The sequence below is a fragment of the Osmerus eperlanus genome, chromosome 11 (assembly GCF_963692335.1).
Source record: "Osmerus eperlanus chromosome 11, fOsmEpe2.1, whole genome shotgun sequence".
In the NCBI taxonomy this organism is placed as follows: Eukaryota; Metazoa; Chordata; class Actinopteri; order Osmeriformes; family Osmeridae; genus Osmerus; species Osmerus eperlanus.
Window position 1 is genome coordinate 2,051,227 of NC_085028.1, and position 19,532 is coordinate 2,070,758.

The 19,532-nt window shown below is 41.5% G+C and overlaps 1 protein-coding gene across 1 annotated transcript; it reads right to left on the bottom strand.

The window, feature by feature from the left end:
• Positions 1-777: 777 nt before the first annotated feature.
• On the bottom strand, positions 778-12,594 carry LOC134029324 (glutamic acid-rich protein-like; the record flags this gene model as incomplete). The annotated part of the gene is given in 5 exon segments (XM_062473412.1): positions 778-832; positions 2,218-2,327; positions 2,680-2,709; positions 2,712-3,006; positions 12,590-12,594. Coding segments are annotated over 5 exon segments (495 nt in total), but the record flags the coding sequence as incomplete, so codon positions are not given.
• Positions 12,595-19,532: the final 6,938 nt, after the last annotated feature.

Sequence of the window (19,532 nt, forward strand, 5' to 3'; positions counted from 1 at the left end):
TTTTTGTCTGTTTTTTTTAAAAATCTATTTAATCTTTATAAATAATAACTATGCATTTTCATATAAAATATACAGAAATCAGTTGTAAAAATGTCATTCAAAAACGGACCCCTGTGCAACCGACGCAAGCAAGCACACCCTACAATTTCCCCAGAAATTGTACCCTCTCTAGTTTCAATCGGTTTCCTCCCTGCATCAGAACAGATTCGCTGAATGTGAACCTAAAAGTAGTCCTAAGAACCATGTGACAGTATGTCAATCCAGAACTTCATGTTTCCCATCTCACCAGCTATACACTGGAGCGGTTGTGTATCTCAAACAATTGCTCTTTGGTTATCCAGATTCCCATAGTTCTGTAAAACCAAAAATAATGTTCTGCTCCATCAGAGAGCTGAAACGACGGAGACAACATCATCGCACCCTGCAGAGACTTTCTCTCTTTCCCTCCCCCCCCCCTCTCTACCTCTTTGTCTCTTTATTTTTCTCCTTCTCTCTCTCTCTCTCTCTCTCTCTCTCTCTCTCTCCACAGTCTACAGTCTATCTTCCATTATCTCTCTCGATCCTTCCCTCTTTCTCTCTCTCTCTCTCTCTCTCTCTCTCTCTCTCTCTCTCTCTCTAGAGTCTATCTTCCATTATCTCTCTCTATCCTTCCTTCCCTCCCTCTGTCTCTCTCTCTCTCTCTCCAGTCTATCTTCCACTATCTCTCTCTATCCTTCCCTCTCTCTCTCTCTCTCTCTCTCTCTCTCTCTCTCTCTCTCTCTCTCTCTCTCTCTCTCTCTCTCTCTCTCTCTCTCTCTCTCTCTCTCTCTCTCTCTCTCTCTCTCTCACTAGTCTATCTTACATTATCTCTCTCTATCCTTCCCTCTCTCTCTCTCTTTCTCTCTCTCTTTCTCTTTTTCTACAAATACCCTGGATGAGAGTGAGAAACATCCCACATGGACTTGTTGAGACGTACTGTCTCAGGTTGCTAATGAACACCCCAATCGAATCAACCCAATCAATTAATCCGATTAAAGTATGTAATCCCATTATTTCTGCACCTTGCCCCCCCCCCCTCCACCCCCTCTGGTCACCTGAATGATGGAGAAATGGAGGAAACAGAGGCATAAGAGCGAGAGAGGGATGAGCTCCGAATAGATTTATGAGCTGGAATGAGATTGGCTCATCCTCTTGGTTTAACGGTCACTCATAAAAACCTGAACTTGCCACTGCGTTAAAGACATTGGCGTGAGAGAGTGGGAGACGCATGCACGTACATGCATGAATGTGTCTGTGGGTCTGTGCATACGTGTGTGCATGTGTGTGCATGTGTGTGTCTGTATGTGTCTGTGTGTACGTAAGTGTGTACGTGTCCTCGATTGTGTGTGCCTTTGAAGATGCAAGTGTAATCCACTTTAATTACAGTTTTTCACAATTGTTAACACACATTTCTCAAAACAATAACGGCTTTCTCAAAACTGCACAAACAAAACTGGAAACCTCACACACAAAATGCTAAACCTGACACTCCCTTTGCAAGATGACTCTTTGACATCAAATCTCTTACCTGTTCACAAAATGCAACTTGTGTTCTCATTTGGTACACACAGCCATATTTTCAAATGACACACACATACCATTCATAACAGTACACACAATAAGCATTTGCTGCACACTACCAAGCATTCACAGCACACAGTAGTGCAAAATTGAAAACACAACTCTAGAAATGGAACACACCATATGAATGACAATGACTCTGGAGAATGAGCCATTCTCCAGAGTAAAACAGCACAAAAGGCAAAAAAAGTTTTATTTCTGAACAGTACAGTACTGTCAACAGGCCTGCTCAACCCATTGCAGCACACAAAGTGATGTTCCCATCACGCTGGCCGGGGACCTCAACAATGGCGCGATGGCCAATGACATTTCTGCTCCGGCGCCTCCTCTTCACCAGGTTGAATTCAACCACATCAATGAATATGTATTCATATAGATCATTAGCTGTGTCATGCTCCTGGATCCGCTGGAACAGACAGCATGATAATGCAAGTTATAGTATGGACACAGATGGGTCAACACAGTGGGCTACAGTGAGACAGTGTAGAAAAGGAACAATATTGGATTACAGGTACAATACATGAATGTGTCAGTGCTGAATGTATGGGATTTACAAGCACAAACTCTTGCTGTAACTCCTTGATGTGGTCTGTGTTCCGGTCGAATAGGACCCTGTACACTTGTTTCATCCGCATGGCATTCCTGCGGAGAACACGGTCCAGTGTAGAGAGGCTGACGGTCTGGATGTTTCTGAATGTGGCATGGTCAGCCAGGATCCTGGTTTGTATCTGTCGGAGTGTGCTAGTATTGTTTTCACGAACCATTTTCACAATGTCAGTCTCCTGTTCGGCTGTGAAAGTGCATGTTCTTCCTCCACGGTGTGGTTCTCTTTCAGTCCTGCAAAATACAAATACAGTGAGCACACTGTATTCTATTGATATGCAGTATTTCAGTACACAAGGCAAATATAATTCATACCTGTTCTCCATTCTAAAGGTTCTAATTATGGCAGCACAGTGAAGCGACTGAGATTTGGTTGGAGCCTCTGGCCAGGCTCCCTCATGCTCAAACCATGGTTGAGCACATGGTCAACCACGGTGCCCCGAATCTCATTAGAGATCACCGTTCTCCTTCTTCTTTCTCCTCCTCCTCCTTCTTCTTCTCCTCTTCTCCTCCTTCTTCTTGTCGTCCTCCTCTTCCTCCTCCTCCTCCTTGTCATCCTCTCCCTCCTCTTCCTTGTCCTCTTCCTTGTCCTCTTCCTTGTCTTCTTCCTTGTCCTCCTCTCACTTCTCCTTCTCTGGTTGTTGATATGTTCTAAGTTCTCCATTGTTCACCAAACAAAACAGAGGCTCAAGGCCCTTTTTATGCTGCAGTCCTGATCGCAAATTGCTCACCAGACCTGAGTGTTTAGAGATTTGAATATTTGTGTGTTGTAGGTTGATGCTTTGAGACTTTACTTGAGAAGTGTGTGCAACAACTGAACATTATGTGTAGTGTTTTGACAACAATGTGATGTGTAATTGACATCAGTGTGTAAACAAGAAACAGAAAGTCAGAGTCTAATGCAGATAAGGGAGTGTGAAGTAGTGCCAAATTGGGTCGAGCAATTGGTACATGAAGTTAAGGTTGTGAAAATTGTGCAAAATTTTTGCTTTTTGTGTGTTAACAATTGTGAAAAACTGTAATAACTTGATATTGTTGGAAACGGGCCCAGACTGATGCTTTTCCTGAAGAGTCTCTAGTCTCTCTCTTTGTCCCTGGTTACTGTCAAGCCATGCTGGCTCCCATCCACAGGACTTTGACTCTGCAAAAAGGTGTATGTGTTTGTGGGTGATGATTACTGCATGTGTGTGCGTGTAATGGTAAATGGACTGCATTTATATGGCACTTTTCTGCCTTAGCTGCACTCAAAGCGCTTTACAATGTTTGCCTCTCATTCAATCATTCATACTCACACATACCGACTGCATCGAGCTACCATGCAAGGCACCGGCCTGCCCATCGGGAGCAATTTGGGGTTCAGAGTCTTGCTCAAGGATACTTCAGCACATGACCTAGGAGGAGTCGGGGATCGAACCGCCAACCTGACGATTAACAGAAAACCCTCTCAACCCCCTGAGCCACAGCCGCCCCGGTAATGGTGTGTGTCTGTATGATTTTACTGTTTGTTTGTGTGTGTGCGTGTGTGTGTGTGCGTGTGTGTATGATGGCATGTATGTGTGATGGTAAAGTAAGTGTGTGTGATATTGCACAAACTTAACACCAGAATTAGAAAGGCCACCAGTAAAACAATGTTAATCTCTGTGAAAAGCTGCATGACTGGGATATTGATGCCTTTCTAAATCTGAAGGAATGCTGTCTTAGAGAAAGCTTTTCCATTGGTTGAACAGTGCATTCATCCAACATGGGGTGACACATAGTGGAACACATAAAGTGGTTTAAACAAGAAGCAACAGCAAACAGATAGATGGTGAACTTCCAAAAAGCAAGCTCTTCCCTCTTTCAAAGCACTGTGTCATGAAAATACTGAAGAACGACCCCTGGTGTAACTGTGCTGGCAGACCAACAGAGAAAGCAGAGAGAGAAAGAGAGAGAGAAGCACAGGGGTTACGTGTGTAGGAGAGTAAACAAGGAGCAGAGAGAGTGAGAGAGTCAAAGAGAGGAGAGAGATCAAGAAAGAGAAAAGAGACAGGACAGAAGTTACAGAGAGAAAGAAAGAGAAAAAGTAAAGACAGGGAGTGAGAGACAGATGTGGGGAGGTATATACAAAGCAGACTTTAACCTGTTTACGCTCCTGTTTCGCCCGCGAGACAAAAATGCTGCCTCCCCCTTCCTCAGTTACGACGCACTAAATTCTAAAAAATATATTTTTTAGACGCTACACATGTTATACATCGTTGGAAAGCTACGATTCTTGTGCTTCCATTGAAATAAACCAATTCAAGATCAAGTCGCAATAGCAAGCAAAGTCAACGTCTTTTTCCGGTGAACATTCCTTCAACAATGCCAAAGAAAAAAGTTGTACTCACCCTAAGTTGTTCTAATAGGTCCAGGTGTGCAAATCATGCCATCAAAACTTGATCTGCGTAAGTCCCAAGGGTTCAAAGTATCTAACCATGTAAAGTAATTCGTCCAAATACAATGTTTTACGTTCATGAATAGCCATTATCCTTTGTTTCATTATGCAAGTTAGCCGACGGAAGAAACAACTTGTTCACATAAAAGTGTTATTTTCTCCGATTTATCAACGGAGTATTTACAAAATGAAGGTCTCAAAATGTCCGTTGAACCCTCCCCTTTTGATTGACACCTTGTTCGACCCAATAGGAGCTTCCATGCCCCGTTGACAGCCCTCTAAAGCCAACTAGGTCTGTGCGTCCTGCCCCCCCCCGCCCCCCCCCCCCACACTCGTTCTAAACAAATTTCTCGAACTGGCTTCGACTGGCTCTGAAATTAGCTCGTTAGCCTTGTAGCTGACAGCTAGCTGAAAATGCCAATACCTCATTTGTATGCGTCTGTGGAGCCTTCAAAATAACAGTCGATTGCGCAATATGGTTGACAGAATCAGTGTTCTTTGTGCGCCAATCCTTGGAATCAGATAAAGCACTCCAATGTGTTCATGCTTCAGTTTTTGTGTTTCAGTATTACTAATTAGGGATTTAGCTATTATATATGATATTTCTAAGTACCAGAGATGGGCCAGAGATAACAATTATGAAAAATAATACCTTTTTATTTGACCTTGACCTTGGTTACAAAGGGTCATTTTGGAGTCTCCAAAAGACCCTTTTAGAAAATTCCTGGATGTACTCTTATAAAAACATGTGTCAAATATGAATATATTGTGGTATTATGTTTGACTTTTGATTTGAATTGGGTAAGGCTTCAACCTGTGGTCCAATTTAGTCTTCCAGATAATACCTACCACCTCTAGGCCTCTTCAGGCCTCTGTTTTCAAAACAAAATCTAGGCGGAAATAGAAATTTTCACTTTCCTTGTGTTCAAGCTTCTATTACTCAACACTAGAAGGACTGACAGGGGTCCTGACAACAGGGGACATAACTTCAGAGTGTCAGCTTTCAAAAGAGATCATTTACATGCATGTACTCCAAATGGTTCAAGAACAGCTTCCAATTTACTTTGGGTATGCTGTTTAGGCGTTTTCAGGCAAATTTAACAGGAACATGAAAAGGTTAAGGGTGTTGCTTTACGAAGTTAAATGGAGAAGGGTGATAGTCTCCAGGGGTAGTTTCTTGATTGAAATGACACTTGGTTTTTATTGGGCTGTTAAAAGTGAAGTTTTATCTCCTAAATAATCCGTTCGGCTACTCTTTTTAAACTTTGAGGGAGACTACCTCCGTCATCTTGGGTGGATTTATGTATCGTCTAAGTGTATGTGTGCTACAGTACCTGTCCACGTACGTATCTGGAAGCTTAACTAGTTTAACGACTTTTCATGTCCGTCTTTTTTTCCGCTCCCGACTTCGTTTCACCCCTTCGCTTCTCTTTGCCCCCCTCCCCCATTCTCTCTGTTCTCCTGGAGGGTCCTCCTTCGTTCACCTCTCTCTCAAGTATTGTTTGTTTGTTTTGCTGCTGTTTTCATCATTCTGCCTCCTTTGTAACCCAAACATCTTGTCTTTGTTTCTCATCTACCTCCTTTCCCTTCCTTTCTTCTTCAGTTCTGTTTCGGCGTACAATCGAAAGTATTTTAAAATACGCTCAGCTTTATAAACTTTCAACGTTCAAATGAAAAAAGTATTTCACCCTGTTGGAGGTTTGTGTGTTAGGGTTGAAAGGATTATGGTTAGAGTAAAGAGAAGCATATGGAGCTATACTTTATTTCAGATCAATACTCTGTAACTTATTCAGATATGTGGTTTTGATGCAAAGAGAGAATAGAGAGAGAGAGAGAGAGAGAGAGAGAGAGAGAGAGAGAAAGAGAAAGAAAGAGAGAAAGAAAGAGAGAGATAAAGGTCATAAGAGGAGAGAACCAGTCAAGAGTGGGCTCAACTATACATTTCATGAATTTGTAGCTGGAAATTCAAAGAAATATATATGTTTTATTGTTTCTATTGCATATTTCAGCAACTGGATTCAAGTGAATGTATTCCTTCTTTTGGTTGAAGGAAAGACAAGCCATGTTCCTCAGCCAAACCATTAGCTTTGGAGAACAGCTAATGCTACTGCATGCTAACATGTATCATGTTCTTTATGCTACTCAGCTAAACACATTCAGCAAAATGTTAAATGATTTATTGACAAAGAGCATTTAATGTAAGTAATATATTGCATATCTGTTTAAAGCCAGCACATGGAAATATTTCCACTTGAATAATGACACTCTCTCAGGGGTTAGGGTAAAATGTCCCCAATTCAAAATAATAACCAGTGTCATGGTCTATAGTCAATCTGTTGCTATAGACAAGGCAATGACTCAACCAGCTGAAACAGAACACATTATATAACACTCGTAAAATGATACAGTTGAGTCATGTGCACACATTAACCCTGACCACAAATGGCCTCAGTTGACCTCATATGCTATGAATAATCAGCTGAATAAAGCATGGAGAAAAACAAGTTATAAAGTATTACTGTAAATAGGACTAGGATATGGTACACTTTTTCTCACCCTCTCCTTAACATTATATTAACCCAATATGCCCCCAGATGTAATAATGCCAACAAAAGTTTTGCATAGAAAAAAACATTTAAACTCTTCCGACTGCATTATGCAGGACTATTGCAACATTATGTGAAGCCTACTGTAGACATAGTCAGTCTAAACACACACATACACCTCCTTCTCTACACAAACAAACAGATGCACACACTGAAGTATCCCAAATTAGGTATCACAGTTAACAACATCACACCGATGGCAGTGTCTAGTTGACCTCAGATGTGGGACATGTGCCCATCCTCACAACAGAATACTCTTCTCAAGGGCAATGAAGAAACATGGCTGCCAACAGCAGCCACTTATTCTGAGCGGTCAGTGTTGACGGCACGTTGCCAGTTTGTGTACAGATTCTGAAAGAGGAAATATGCAGAAGCACTATGGAGATACCAGTGTCTGACAAACACAGGTGATTTGTCTTGGCTGATAGCTAGCCGTTGTGTGTGTGTGTTTGTGTGTGTGTGTTTACGTTCTGGTCCCTGTTAGTACAGCTGTCCAATCATAATAGACATGCAGGGAGGGGCCCAGGTGTCATGGTGACAGGGGACTTCATCCACACTGATGGGAATGTTTTCCTCACTGACCAGGTCTGTGTGCTAGAGGAAGTGAGACAGAGGCAGAAATAGACCCAGAAACACAGAGACAGAGGATTAGACAAATGGAGAGTAAGAAGGTTTGGAAGAAGGTGGATTAGGTTTGAGGTTTGAGTTACTTGCTTACAAACACATGATGATGATGATGATGATGATGAAGAGTGCCTGAATGACAAGAGTGACTCACAATAAAATGTGACGATGATCATGATGATGATTATTATTACGATGATGATGATGATGATGATGAAAGAAATGACCTAGAAAAGGCCTGACGAGCACTGCCCCTCTGGTGCATTTAGGACAAGCTCCTCATTGTGACTTTACCCTCCATCAAGAGATATTACGCTGAACAAGGCATCACTTTTACCCCCAGGGTTCTATTAAAAAACAACGTTTGTCATGAGAATGACAAAACTATATTCTCAACTTTATGTGTCATGGTTGGGAAAGCCCCATGGGGTAGCTTGTTTCTCAGAATAACTTCCCTCAGGGGGGTAGTGAGCCAACTATGCAGATATAGGTCAGTCAAGATCTGAAAGTAACTTCTCATTTTATTTAGAGCAGTGTAAAGGTCATGTGACTTATATTCTCCAACTGTTTATCACAAGTTAGTGTGTTTGTGTGCGTGCAGGTGAATGAGGATATGTGTGGTTTTGTTTGTTTCTTCCTAGCAAATTGCATTAAAGCTGCAATAGGTAACACTATAAATTCAATTCTTGTCTAAACTTCCACGTTTTCCTCCAGCACGGTTGTATTGACAGTGGTTTCACAAAATATGCATAAGATGGAAGGCCCGCCTCAACAAAGTCAATTGGCTGGAACAGGATTGCTGGATCATAATTGGCTGGAAAGTAGCGGGCTCTTCAAAATTTGAAAGTGACATTCCCTTGGAATTGAGCTGTTTGTGTTGATAAACAACTCTCAGAGGACCTAGTTAGCTTACACAAGACATGTAAAGGGAGCAAAACTTTTTTTTATTTTACTGAAAATATCTTACTCAGTGTAGCCTACCTCTAAGTCTTCCTAGACCATCATGAAGTCTTTCCTACTGGCATCCTTGCCCAGTGAAACACATTATTACATTTTTTCTTTCTGTTATTCATTAATCCCTGGTGGACCGTAAAAAACATTTCGAAATCTCTTTTTACTCCTCTGTCTCATCCAACGGAGGGCCAGCGTACAGAGCAGCTACATTAAGTTTGGCTGCTCTGTTTCAGTAGGTACTCAGTGACCTCATCAAGAACACAGCCGCTCCAACATTTTCCTCGGCGCTCTGAATTGGCGGTTATCTCTTTCATTGAAGCGCTCCGACGTTCAATTTCGCCTTGCAGAGACAACAGGTGTCACGGCAGACAGAACCTCTGGGAATAGAGTCTTGAGATGGGTAAAGTCTGCTCGGGGAATGGGGTGCTGAGTTTATGTGTGTGTGTGTGTCTGTGTGTGTGCGAGAAAGTAGCGTGTGTTCATCTCTGCCTATTTTTGTGACTGTCCGTTCGTCCTTGTGTGTGTGTGTGTCTCCACGCTCTCTTTACAAAGCTAATTCTTCCACCCAGGTGCATACACGTCTCTTGCTGTAGCTAACAAGGCAATTGACTGACCGATACAAGCGCAATTTAAAGCCTGGTGTTTCCGTAATGTTGAACACTAGAATAATCACTGACACAGCCTCCCCCGACTCACACATACACCTCCTACTTCAGCCCATCCCTCGTTCTCTGTCTCTGATGCTGCTCATTTGATACATTCATATTGGCTCTCCTAACGTTCACTGCAGAAAGGGTGGCCCACATTGGCTCCAGCCTTGCGCATCTGGTCAGCTTTGTTACAGACAAACTCATTTTGAGAGTGTGTATGTGTGCTAGTGCGTGTGAGCGTGTTGATGGGCGTGCGAGTGTGTGTGTGTGTGTGAGTGAGTGAGAGAGAATGAATGAATGTGTGTGAGAGCGAGCATGTCTGTGCCCGTGTGTGTGCTCGGGTTAGAGACAATCTCAATTTGTGTCTGATAAATGCAGAGGGAATGCAATCCCACTGTGTCTCCTAGCGAGGCTTGGCGTAAATGCTGGAAGTGATTGCTGCTTTTTATTATGTGAATTGCCTTTTGCTGTCTACAGGGGGAGAGCTAGGGACAGGGAGAAAGCAGGCCCAAGACAAATTAACATAAAAACAGGCGTCTATTGAAATGAACTACAATTAAGAAAGGGATAACCTAGGTACAGTGAATCTGTGAAGGTGCTGAACGCCCTCCAATTTACTGTACCTAACCCCAACCTCACACCATCCAATGTTAAACCCCAAACTTACTCTTTACTTTCACCAGTTTCACAAGTACAGAAAATGATCAGCCAATTAAGTTATAATAATTAAACAATTACGCCATTACAAATGCTCATCAGTATTAAACCATTCTATCTCAATTCCAAAACACATTAATCTTAAACATATTTTCATGAGTAGTGCCCTTCAAGTAGGCCTACAGAAATCCTGTCACTACAGAATAATTTACAAACTCTCCTTCAATTTATGCAACTAAATTCTCCCAATTGTGACGATTGTCTTTAAAAAAAAGTCTGCCTTTGAGCACTTCATCCTCGGGGAGCGACGACTCCGTCATCACATTTCCTTGACAAGTTGTCCGCCCCTCTTTTCTTCTTTTTTCTTTCTCACAAGTTTGTTTACTCTAGTCTAATGAATGTATCATATGATATGTGTTATTCCGAGTGTGTTTCTCTCCGACCCGTCACTCATCTGAAGTGGTTTGAAGCAAAAACGAGCCGTCAAGAATTATCATCGTTCAGAAAGACGTCTGAAGTTCCGCATGGAAAATTTCCCTCTTTTGATGGACTGTAGATTACAGATGGAATGTGCTATTAATGAGTCAGATTACACCAAGCTGGCGCTAACCGGATTATCACTAATACCGTTCCGTTTCTCCTCATTCCAAAACCATCCCTCTTTCTCTCTCCTCCTTTGCTCCTCTCTCTCCGTTCCTCTTCTCTCTTCTCATTTCTTGCATCTCCTCATCCTGTCAGTCACAAATGTCTCAAACTACAATGTGTGTATGTGAGATGATAGCTACACTAAGAAACGTTACTTAATGAAAGGAACACACATAATTGCACACGCATCACACACAAGCACACACACACACGCACATTATTTGCAGTCTCAGAGTTAATGTTCGGTAATATGAATTATGCTAATATCTCAACAGGAGACAAAAAAGGGTTTCACCATTAGAACAGCTAGACAGAAAGTATAAAGAATTCTATTTTGACAACTTAATTGCTTCTAGCTGGGATATAGCTTCAAGTCTCTCTGATTAGTGCCTGAAAAAGAGATGAAGAAAAAAAAACTGCAGAGAGGAGAGTAAAAAGGAGGGATAGATTGTCTGACAGCTTTTGTAGTTGGCAGACTGGGAGAAGGCCTGTTCCATTGGCCAGGGGAAACTCAATGAAGAGAACAAGTCATAAAAGAGGAGAAACAAAGAAAGAAATGGAATGTAAAATGCTCACACAAGGAGAGATTAGGAGAGAGAAAGGAACAGAAAGAGAAATAGAGAGAGAAGGAGAGTGAAAGGAGTAGAGAGAGGCATCTGAGCTTTCACTCTTCTCTGGACTAATTGGGAGTGTCAGAGCCTTTCTCCTCTCTTTCCTCCTTCTCTCCTTTCTCTCTTCTCTTTTTCACCTCTCGCTCCTCTACAGAAGGGATTAGAGGCGGGTTTAGAGAAACGATAGGGCTAACACAAGGCTTAAGTGGCCAGAACCAGAACCAACCCAAATCAAACATTTGAACATTTTGCTGACAGGGTGCATGATAATCCCCATTTGATCAGTTTTCTCTCATCTCTCTCTCTCCTTCCACTCGTCCAGCACGCTCCCCCCTCTCATGTTGCTCTAATCACCCTGTGTTGGCGCAGTTGCATTGCTACTGGCACCCTCTGGAATTAAATGTGTTTAATTGGCTTAAGACACCAGTGTAGCTCCATATACGGTGACTGATGTTAGCGCTAAAACTCACTCTTTACTCACTTAAGCCCTGGTTAGATATTTCTTAGCGCAGTCCGCCACTGAGAACTTGTTTAGTCCCCGGGCATAAGAGCATGTAGAAACGGTGAAACAATAAACATGAGTGGACACTGGAGTTCTGAGAGGTGGAGGACCTGCAAGTCAAATACATCTACTGTAGCAGGGCCACCCTCCAATCCACCGCATTTCCCTTGCAGCCATTTTGGGCTGGTGCAGATCAGTTTCCCTCTGGCTTCCGTCTTTGCCATTAAACTACGGTGTGATATGCAGTGTGCCACTGCCATCTCCTCAGAGCCAACATGGAGCCATCCAGCACCCAGCAGATGGTGCTAAGACTGGGCCATACGGACAGCAGCACAACCACAAAATTAGAGAAGGGGTGGTTCGAAGGAAAATTGAATGATATAGAGGGAGAGAAAGAGTATTGGACAAAGAGAGAGGGGAGGAAAAAGAGGATTACAACTAAGATAAATAGAAAGAAGGACAGAAAGAAAAGCCAGAGTGAGGTGGGGGAGGGGAAGGGGGTGCAGGAGGTGGAGCAGGAGTAGAGAGCAGTAAAAACATAATGATGAAAGGTAGAAAGGGTCTGGGGAACAGAGAGAGAGAGAGAGAGAGAGAGAGAGAGAGAGAGAGAGAGAGAGAGAGAGAGAGAGACAGAGAGAGAGAGAGAGAGAGAGAGAGAAAGAAAGAAAGAGAAGCAAGCAAACGCAAAATAATAATGATGAAAATTATAAAAGTATAACCAGTACCTCATGTCCCTGAGTTGAAGTTGCTTTCTCTCCATTCCCCTCCACTGTGTAACCCTGTTAACAGTGGAGGGGAATGGCTCACTACTCCCCTCTCTACCATATGCCACAATGACATTGTGCCAGACCCTTTAGGCTGGAGGACAGCACTCTCTTCTTTTCCCATCATTGGGCAGAAACAAGACGTGTGGCACAACACTCCAGTTATCACTGTAGCTCCAAAAAGGTATAGGCCAGTTGAGAACAGTTTTTACAGACCTGTGTAAAGTAACATTGTTCTCAATTGTAATGAAATGTTTTGAGATGTAGATTGTGTCTTTACTGAAAACTGAGGTAAACCCATGAGGCCGATTTATACTTCTCCGTTTTTACGGAGACGGACACAGGGAACGCCCTCTCCGACGAGGAATTCCCTCTCCGAGCCCTCTCCGGGCCCCTCGGAGAGCTCTACGTGCACCTCCTGATTTTCCTGACTATCCGTCTGTCCGTCATTTTACGGATACCCCTTGGCTGTGATTGGTCCGTATTAAGAACCGCTTGCGTCAGGGGCGGGGTTGCCGTGATAAACAGGACGAACAGAATCCTTTGACCGCCACTGCTGTAAGTTTTGACAATTCATATTTCAGCTAAACAGTGCATGTAAATCAGCATCTGAATTAAAATGTGACAAGAAATGGGCAGTGTAGTTGCTGAAAATGTGCGTATTTTATTGATGAAACGGCTAATTTGTACATTTTCTCCGACTTCTCGATAACCTAGGTAAATAAACGGCCTTAGACCCATGGCAGTTTGCTTATAGACAAGGAAAGAGCACAGATGAATCACCAGTTTCATCTACTTAGTCCTGAAACACCTGGAGAAAACTAAGGCATGTGCAAGCATACTTTTTATTGATTTTAGTGCAGCTATTAATACTATAATTGGGTGTGCTCAAGCCTTCGGCGAGAGCACAACCTTTGTTCTCTCACATATATATTTATTGGGTGTGCTCAAGCCTTCAGCGAGAGCACAACCTTTGTTCTCTCACATATATATTATTATTTATTATTGTTTATTTTCGCCCCCCTAAAACTCAGTCAATATTTGGCCTACATAGACAACGTAGGTGTCAAAAGTTTCGTCTTGGTAGCGATTGAGTTGCTTCTATTGGAATTTACATTCCGTTGCATGGTTTAGGCTTAAGTTAAGTTTTTGTGGCGAAAAGTGAAGCTAACGGTGGCTAATTTGCTAGCCACAGTCACTGACGTTACTAACGTCGCTACGTCACTAACGTCACGAAAACACGCGTGACTACCTTTGGCAGAACATTCGTTTCGCATCTGTTAACTTGGGGGATAGCTAGGCTAACTATAGCTTTACTGCAAGGCAGCTGCAGAAACGCCACAAGCAAAGAGGCCAGGGTGATAACTATTTACTCATTTTACTTTGTGATATGACACACAATTGTGATGTGTAATGTACAGTATAAGCTGATATTATTAAGGAAGTACATCTACTTTCGGAAACAGTAGTCTACTATTTCACTGAAGTATTAGCATCATGACATTAGCCTGTGTTGCCCGGGCAACACATACTACAGTGGTTTATGATGTAGCGTTATCTGTTTTCAATCGTTAAAATAAACATTCCTCACATATACATTTTCGTTATAGGATTTATTCTGACATTAGTAAACGATTTGTTGGTCAAATTACCATTACCTGTGGTTTCAAACCAGTGTAGCTCACTGCAACGCTGTAGCTTACGCGAGACACACGACAAAAACATCTAACTTACACAGCTGTTTAGGAAGTCAAACGGCGACAGAACACGTTCGGCACTCCCCTTACTTAAATCAAAAGTCTATCTAACTACTAACCTGAACTTCATTGCCACAGCCTAAATGTTGTCAATCTGTTCATGAAAATAATTAATTTCATCTTAAACCGTACAACGGAACGTTAAATCCAATTCAACCAACGCAATCGCTACCAAGACGAACACAGCAGTAGACTACTGCTGTGATTTTCCACTAAATAAATGTCAAGCTTATTTACGTTTTGGGGGGCATATTTTCAGTTAGCAGATGGTACTGTTTGAATCGCGATTCCATCTTCTACTGCCGGGTAACGTCGTAGAATAATCTTCAAAGGGGGTTCTTTATTAATGAATGAATGCAATGAGTAGGCTAAATGCCTGAAAATATCATGAGAAGGGAAAAACTTAAAATGACGTTTAAATCATAGAGATTAGGTCAATTTTTACACCAGTCTGCCAAATGTATTAGTTTTGATTCAACATGAGGCTGCCCAGCTAACAAAATGACGTCCCCAGGACGTCCCCGAATGTTATCAGGACGTCGCAAGAGAACGTCCCCATGACGTCTTTTTGTAGGGTCCCCTGAAGGTCCCGGGGACGTCGCAGACAAACGTCCCCGGGACGTCCATGTAACGTCCTCATAACATTTAGGGGACGTTCAGGGGACGTTTGTCTGCGACGTCATGGGGACGTTCCCTTGCGACGTTCTGATAACTTTCGCATACCAAATGCAGAATCAATTTCTGAACCTTAATTTATAGTCTCATTTATGCATATAATGGATATGTATTGTATACAATGCATATTAGCCTATAGTGCAAAACTAAACTGAATGTGTTCACTTAAACTCAACAATGTAATTTAACTTCTTTATTTTAAAAAATCAACTTGTATAACAGGCTGTATTGTAACTTATTATGTGTATGCTTATAGAAGAAAAAACACGATTTACAGTATAAACAAACACTTTATTCAAATGCATTTTAAAAGCCTGAATTAATTTTCTTATATTTAATTGTGTCAACCCCTCCTCATCCTCTCCCTCCTCTTCCTCCTCGTCCTCCACCAGTACGTCCGGAATCAACACCTGCAACATGAATTAGCTACAGTAGACAGCAGATCAAATGCAAAGAACATTAAGTGGAAGTGTATTGTATCCATATGCTCCTGGAGTTATTTTTAGGACCGTAACAAGTGAAACGGAAAGCTTCCCTGACCTTCAGTATCCAGATATTTACAACCATCTAGCTAATGCTAATCAACTTTCCTTCATCTACTCATCGTGAACATTTGTCCGACGTAGCAACGTAGCATGTCATTATGATACTTTTCTTGCAAAACGTCTTGGTTTATTGTAGCTATAGTCTAGAGCTAACTGTCCAAAAGTAGCTTGCTACTCTACAGTAGAGCTAACGCTACTTGACTAGCTAGAGCTGTGGCCTTCACCTGTCCAAAAGTAGCTTCAGCTGTTTTGTATTTTCTGTATCCTTAAAGAGACGACACCACTAGTGTGTAGGCATCCGATTTAGAGCTTGTCCGACGTAGCAAGAGTAAGTAGAGATCATGCGCGTCTGAGTCCGTAACCAGGACAACAATGACGCTAAGTGGCAATGACAGCCAACTGTCATTATGATAGCTACTTTTCTTGCAAAACGTCTTGGTTCATTGTACAGTAGCTCTAGTCTAACTGTCCAAAAGTAGCTTGCTACTCTAGAGCTACTTGACTAGCTAGAGCTGTAGCCTTCACCTGTCTAAAAGTAGCTTCAGCTGTTTTGTATTTTCTGTATCCTTAAAGAGACGACACCACTAGTGTGTAGGCATCCGATTTAGAGCTAGCTAGTGCTATCGATAAGATTGTTAGCTACAGTACTGTACTGTACACATTAAGACGATACAGTACTGTACGACGTCTCAATTTAGCCGAATTAGAAAACCAGTGCCAACTCAAATTGGCTAGAAATTAATATACATTTATGTTCGATATGGCTATTTCACATTGGATAAACATACAAATACATAGATACTGTAGCAGAGCTAAAGTTTGTATTAAAACATATTTACCTCAAATTCTGTCCTTCGGGTGGCCCACATTCACAGGAGTGCGCTAAATTACTCTAAACTAGCCAACTACACAAAAAACACCATTAAAAACACAATAACAAAGAACTATACTATCAACACTAAAACTTAAGTTGAAGATATATTTACACGAATTGATTATCACACGGTATTATAGCTATAAATTAAGGATGCAGGATCAAAAAGTTTTGCTGTCTCTCAACGACTTCTTCACTCAACAACAGGGTTCACGTCACGAGCGGTGACGTCCGCGAGAGATGTGCTGTAATAGGCTATATGGAACATTTCTAGAGACGCAGCTGGTGCTTGGATAGGCTGGATCCAGCTTAGATGTTTTGTTTCAGTGATGGTACATCACCAAATTATTTATTACTAATGTATTACTTCGCTCAAATGCAAGTTATTGGTACCATACATAAACAATTGATTTAATACTGTACAGTTTCCACAGTGACAGTAGGCTATAGCTCGAGCAAGTCACATCACAGAATGACACACAAACGAAAATATCCGTTCGGAATTTAGATGGTTAGGTTATGACCAACGAATGACGTTCTGGAACCCCCCGAAAGTTTTAAACATAATGTCATATCATAACCAACCAGGGACGTTCCTGGAACGTCCCGAATGTCCCCGAAATTTTTTAACATAACGTCGTATCATAACCAACCATGGACGTTCCTGGAACGTCCCCTGAAAGTTTAAAAATAAATGTCTATAACTGACTAAATTGTGACCTTTTAGGAACTTTCCTAGGGATAACGTTACGGTATAACCTATAGGGGACCAAATAGGAACATCACCGAATGTCCCCAGGACGTCCCTTGTTAGCTGGGTGCCTCTTGCAGGGGAAATGAGAAGACATCTATTTCATTCTACACTTCACTCGTATTTTCAGTTGTAAATTTTCGCCCCCCTAAGGATCAGTCAATATTTGGACTACATACACAACGGCGGTGTCAAAAGGTTCGTTTTGGTAGCGATTGCGTTGGTTGTATTTTTATGTGAAGCTAACGGTGGCTAATTTGCTAGCCACAGTCACTGACGTTACTAACATCACTACGTCACGAAAACACGCGTGACTACCTGTAGCAGAACATTCGTTTCACATCTGTTAACTTGGGGGATAGCTAGGCTAACTATAGCTTTACTGCAAGAACGCCACAAGCAAAGAGGCCAGGGTGATAACTATTTACTCATTTTACTTTGTGACGTGAAACACTTATGAAATGTAATGTACAATATTAGCTGATATTATTAAGGAAGTAGGCCCACATCTACTTTTGGAAACGGTAGTCTACTATTTCACTGAAGCATTAGCATCATGACATTAGCCTCTGTTGCCCGGGCAACACATACTACAGTGGTCTATGATGCATCTGTTTTCAATCTTTAAAATAAACATTCCTCACAAATACATTTTCGTTGTAGGATTTATTATGACATTACATTACAAGTAAACGATTTGTGGGTGAAATGATCATTACCTGTGGTTTCAAACCAGTGTTGCTCACTGCAACGCTGTAGCCTACGCGAGACACTACAAAAACATCTACACGGCTGTAGGAAGTCAAACGGCGACAGAACATGTTCGGCACTCCCCTTACTTAAATCAAAAGTCTATCTAACTACTAACCTGAACTTCATTGCCACAGCCTAAACGTTGTCAATCTGTTCATGAAAATAATTAATTTCAGCCTAAACCGTACAACAGAATCCAATTCAACCAACGCAATCGCTACCAAGACGAACACAGCAGTAGTCTACTAGTACTGTACCGTAGTAGTAGAATTTACCGGGGCAGCTTCTCCACACAGGGCTATATCGCATTTTGCGTTGTTACTGACAATGATCGCTACCAGTGAGCTTTTTATGAATTAGCGATTTTCCACTAAATAAATGTCAAGCTTATTTACGTTTTGGGGGGCATATTTTCAGTTAGCAGATGGGACTGTCTGAATCGCGATTCCATCTTCTACTGCCGGGTAACGTCGTAGAATAATCTTCAAAGGGGGTTCTTTATTAATGAATGAATGCAATGAGTAGGCTACATGCCTGAAAATATCACGAGAAGGGAAAAACTTAAAATGACGTTTAAGTCATAGAGATTAGGTCAATTTTTACACCGGTCTGCCAAATTTATTCGTTTTGATTCAACGATGAGGCTGCCTCTTGCAGGGGAAATGAGAAGACATCTCATTCTACACTTCACTCGTATTTTCAGTTGTAAATGAGCAGCAAAAAAAAAAAGCTTTTAAATCTATTTAATCTTTATAAATAATAAGTATGCATTTTCATATAAAATATGCAGAAATCAGTTGTAAAAATGTCATTCAAAAACGGACCCCTGTGCAACCGACGCAAGCAAGCACACCCTACAATTTCCCCAGAAATTGTACCCTCTCTAGTTTAAATATGTTATAGCTACTATTTACTGATATAATTTTTTTTTTGTATTACTAGATACATCATAACACAACTTAAACAGATGAATGTGAATAATCATTATCTTTCGTTATCTATGTTTTTTTGAAAACATAAATCACACTGGACTATAAATCGCATTTATTTAGAAATGTAGTTCACAATATCCAAGATCAAGAACAGAAATTTACTGTAATCTCGAAAGGCAAGTTATTGAACTACACGATAGCACACAGAACAACAGACTGAATAGGTGTCCGATATGTTAACGTAACACATTACGTAACAGTTATTCAGCTACACAATAGCAGAACATACCTGGGAGGCTGAATAGGTAAATAACCATAACAAGCTAGCGAGTCCAACAAGCAAGTTACCGGTAAGCTAGTTCACCAAGCTCCCGATCTCATTCCACCTCATATTAAAATATATATACTTTGATATATGTCGCACTTGACTATAAGTCGCAGGACCAGCCAACCTATGAAAAAAAGTGTGACTTATAGTCAGGAAAATACGGCACATGAATACTGCCATGTGGTTGCCTGTGTCATGTCTGCAGTAACTGTATGAGGAATGTAGAACCTCAAATGCAGCGACACTGCCCAATAAATATTATCCCAAGGGGACAATAAAGGATATTGTA